This window comes from Rutidosis leptorrhynchoides, chromosome 9 (genome assembly GCF_046630445.1).
Source record: "Rutidosis leptorrhynchoides isolate AG116_Rl617_1_P2 chromosome 9, CSIRO_AGI_Rlap_v1, whole genome shotgun sequence".
In the NCBI taxonomy this organism is placed as follows: domain Eukaryota; kingdom Viridiplantae; phylum Streptophyta; class Magnoliopsida; order Asterales; family Asteraceae; genus Rutidosis; species Rutidosis leptorrhynchoides.
Window position 1 is genome coordinate 166,222,907 of NC_092341.1, and position 5,089 is coordinate 166,227,995.

Consider the following 5,089-nt stretch of genomic DNA (forward strand, 5'->3'; position numbering starts at 1 on the left):
AAAAGTGTATGAATACATATTAAAACACTACATGTATATACATTTTAACTGAGTCGTTAAGTCATCGTTAGTCGTTACATGTAAGTGTTGTTTTGAGACCTTTAGATTAACGATCTTGTTAAATGTTGTTAACCCAAAGTTTATAATATAAAATGAGATTTTAAATTATTATATTATCATGATATTATGATATATTAATATATCTTAATATGATATATACATTTAAATGTCGTTACAACGATAATCGTTACATATATGTCTCGTTTCGAAATCCTTAAGTTAGTAGTCTTGTTTTTACTTATGTAGTTCATTGTTAATACACTTAATGATATATTTAATTATCATAATATCATGTTATATATAATATAACAATGTATTAATATGCTTCATATATATTTAGTAAGACGTGGTTATAACGATAATCGTTATATGTATCGTTTCGAGTTTCATACGTCAATAGTCTCCTTTTTAAGTATATAACTTATTGTTACTATTTTTAATGAGATACTTGATGATCATTATATCATGTTAACCATATATATTTATTCATTTATGTATCATCATGTCATATACAACTTATAGCGTTCGTGAATCATTGGTCAAACTGGGAAATCAGACGTTTACAAAATTTCCATTTCAATTAACCAAGTCTTAACAAGTTTGATTGCTTAACATGTTGGAAACATTTAATCATGTAAATATAGTTTTCATTAAACATATAATCATAGAAAGGTTCGGAAAAGTTTGGGTCACTACAACCGTACTCACCACTTTCCCCCAAGCACAATGTGGCCAACAAAGAGCGAGTCATTATTAGAGACATCACTCACCACAATGCATGAAGTGGCCAACAAAGAGTAAAATCCTTCACAATTGGATAGTACTCGCCACTAAACCCGCAAGAAAACAAATTATTTACATGCACATATAAATACCCCACTCACCTTGAGCAATTAGATGAGTCAAAACCCAAGCTAGGACTTCAAGATTGATCCAAAAGTAAGTTAACTAGCATAAATCACACAACATCAAGCTATGCACACTAGTAGCTTGACCCGAAACCCACAAGTGCAACTTGGCCCAAATTACACCCAAAATACCCACTAGGTCAACCACGACCTAATACCCCCAAATCACTATACACTAGTGATATGGTCCCAAAATCAACCCAAACCAACTTATGGTCAATTGTTATAAGCACTTCCTAACCTAATTTGACTAATTGACCCATTTTGACCCAATTAGGGTTTACACCCAAAAATCAACTACCAAGAACACCCATTTGTGATCCATTCACCAACAAAATCACTAACATATGTGATTATACCCAAATCGCAAGTCTACACATGATTAACTCGTTTTCCAATCCAAAACCTAGCAACAAGGGTCAATCAACACCCATACTATCTCCAAACACCCATTTGTGAGCTAGATAAGTTAAATCAAGAACATGCACTCCCAAACCCCAACCCTAAATTGAAAGAAGATCGGAGTTAGAACTCACCACTAGTATCACCTCGTAGCTAGAAGCAAGATGAACGAGATTAATACTTGCACTTTGGTGAGATTCCACCTTCTTCCCTTCCAAATCAAGCTCTCTTTCACTAGAACTTTCTCACTCTAGTTTGTATGTGTTTTAGGAAGATGAAGAATGAGTGGTTGAGGTTACGTATGCTCATTTAGTCTCAAAAACCGACATCATAAATTACCAAAAAGCCCGTCTTCTTTTAATTTACAAATTAAAATAAAGACCCAATTTTCCCCGTACAGGAGCGGCGCTCATGTACCTAGGAGCGGCGCTCCTATCCCTGTTCCTTGAAAATTTGGGTCGTTACAACTCTCCCCCACTTGGACCGGGTCGCATCCCCGTGATCCAAGCCGCATGTAATGAAGGTAAAAATTCCATCACAAATTCCTCGGACTCCCAAGTACATTCGGACCCCTTTCGGTGACGCCATTGCACCTTGTAAGCCCGGATCCTCTTATTCCGAATCTCTTTAACCTTTTCGTCAAGAAGAACAACCGGCTCTTCCACATACTCTAGTTTATTGTTTAGAGTAATCTCGTTCAACGATACCCACCTCGAGTCATCCGCGAGACACTTGCGAAGATAGGAAACATGGAATGTGTTATGGATTCTCGCAAGTTCTTTGGGTAACTTCAAACGATATGCAACCTCATCAACACTAGCCAACACTTTAAAAGGCTCAATAAACCGAGGAGGAAGTTTCCCCCGCTTTCAGAACCTAATTACACCCTTCCATGGCGACACCTTAAGCGTTACCATGTCACCTTCATTAAATTCAATTGGTCGCCTACGCTTATCCGCATATGACTTTTGTCGATCTTGTGCTGCCTTGAGGCGATCATGAATCACATCAGTCTTTTGGTTCATCTCAAGGACCACTTCGGTACCACCAACCTCCTATTGTCCCACCCCCCAACAAATCGGGGTTCGGCATCAACGCCCATAAAGCATCTCATACGGTGGCATTCCAATACTAGCATGGTAGCTATTGTTGTACGAGAATTCCACCAATGGTAAATGATCATCCCAACTTCCCACAAAGTTGATCACACACACTCAGAGCATGTCCTCTAAGGTTTGGATGGTTCTATCGCTTTGACCTTCCGTTTGAGGATGAAAATTGGTGCTCAATTTCACCTGACTACCCATTTCGGTATGAAACTTACCCCAAAATCGAGAAGTAAATTGCTTATCTCGATCCAAAACAATAGACACCGGTACCCCGTGTCTCAAAATCACCTCTTTAATGAACAACCTTGCCAACATCTCGGACGAAATTGCCTCGCGTATAGGGAGAAACAAGGCACTTTCGTTAACCGATCAACGATGAACCAAATTGTATCATATTGGGTTCTCGCCATTTTTGGCAATTTGGTGATAAAATCCATGGTACGATATTCCCACTTCCACTTCGGGATCTCTAATGGTTGCACCATACCATAAGGCTTTTGATGTTCGACCTTAACTTGCAAGCAAGTAACACATTGCTCAACATACTTAGCCACATCACGTTTCATACCGAGCCACCTGATAATGCTAAAAACGAACATATATTTCATCGCATTATCCCTCAAGAAAGACAAGCTTTTAGTTGCAATTGTTCTATTTACAAGTGATATTCGTTGAAATAATAAAAGGTGAAGACAAAAGACAGATTTGACGAATTGAAGACGCAAATGACCAAAAAGCTCAAAAGTACAAAGTACAATCAAAGAGGTTCCAATTATTGATGAGAAACGTCTCAAAATTACAAGAGTACAAGCCGCAAAACGCAAAGTACAAGATATTAAATTATACGAAAGGACGTTCGAAAATCCGGAACCGAGACATGAACCAGCTTTCAACGTACGACGCAACGGATCGGAAATTATAAGTTAATTATGTATATAAATATAATATAATATATAATTAATTATATAAATTATATATTTATATTATATTTATAATAAAATCCGTCGGCAGACTAAGATCCAAACTTGGATGAGCTGGAATCATGACCTCCGCACTCGCGGAGCTCTGAAGAGTAAAATCCACCGCACTCGCGGAGCATAGAATTCTATAAAAGCCCATGCAATTCGACGGTTTTGATATACCTTTTATATTTTATATATATTTTTCTTTCCCCATTTTTATGTTTCAAGTATCACTCCAAATCGTAATCTCAATTTGTAATTTTAATTTTAAGTTAGTGATAATAATAAGGAACGATTAGTCGAATGTTTTAAGGTTTTGTAAGTTGAAACTCTGTCCGTGTACCACTACGCTAATAACACCCACTGTAAGTTATGTTTATGTTATTTTCATTAATGTCTCATAGCTAAGTTATTATTATGCTTATTTAATGCCGAAGTAATCGTGATGTTTGACTAAAAATATTAAAATTGGGTAATTGGGCTTTGTACCATAATTGGGGTTTGGACAAAAGAACGACACTTGTGGAAATTAGACTATGGGCTATTAATGGACTTTATATTTGTTTAACTAAATGATAGTTTGTTAATTTTAATATAAAGATTTACAATTGGACATACCTATAAATAGCCATATACACTCAATCGGACACGATGAGCGGGATAGTTATATGTACGAATGATCGTTCATTTAACCGGACACGGGAATGGATTAATAGTCTATGGAATTATTAAAACAAGGGTGAAATTATGTACAAGGACACTTGGCATAATTGTTAACAAAGTATTAAAACCTTGGGTTACACGCAGTCGACATCCTGGTGTAATTATTAAACAAAGTATTAAGACCTTGTTACAGTTTAAGTCCCCAATTAGTTGGAATTTTTGACTTCGGGTATAAGGATAATTTGACGAGGACACTCGCACTTTATATTTATGACTGATGGACTGTTATGGACAAAAACCAGACGGACATATTGAATAATCCAGGACAAAGAACAATTAACCCATGGGAATACACTAAAATCAACATGTCAAACATCATGATTACGGAAGTTTAAATAAGCATAATTCTTTTATTTCATATATAATTCCTTTATTTTCATATTTAATTGCACTTTTATTTATTGCACTTTTATTTATTGTTATTGTATTTAATTGCACTTTTATTTATTGTCATTGTATTTTATTGCACTTTTAATTTTCGTACTCTTTAATTATCGTAATTTTATTTTATCGCACTTTTATTTATCGCAATTTCATTATCGTTATTTACTTTACGCTTTAAATTAAGTCTTTTATTTATTTAATATTTTACATTAGGTTTTAACTGCGACTAAAGTTTTAAAAATCGACAAACTGGTCATTAAACGGTAAAAACCCCCTTTTTATACTAATAATATTACTTATATATATATATTTGTATTTTTATAAATTAAAACTAATATAGCGTTAAGCTTTGTTTAAAAGATTTCCCTGTGGAACGAACCGGACTTACTAAAAACTACACTACTGTACGATTAGGTACACTGCCTATAAGGGTTGTAGCAAAGTATAGGTATATCCATTCTATAAATAAATAAATATCTTGTGTAAAATTGTATCGTATTTAATAGTTTTTCCTAGTAAAATATAAGCTATTTCATATACA

At 34.9% G+C, this 5,089-nt stretch overlaps 1 protein-coding gene across 1 annotated transcript; it reads right to left on the reverse strand.

Annotated features, from left to right (window-relative positions):
- Nucleotides 1-1,831: 1,831 nt before the first annotated feature.
- LOC139868452 (uncharacterized) lies at nucleotides 1,832-2,395 on the reverse strand. Its single transcript, XM_071856783.1, has 2 exons — nucleotides 2,255-2,395; nucleotides 1,832-2,158 (listed from the first exon to the last, which is right to left on the reverse strand). Exons 1-2 carry the CDS (start codon nucleotides 2,393-2,395, stop codon nucleotides 1,832-1,834), a joined length of 468 nt encoding a protein of 155 aa, XP_071712884.1.
- Between the last annotated feature and the right edge of the window lie 2,694 nt (nucleotides 2,396-5,089).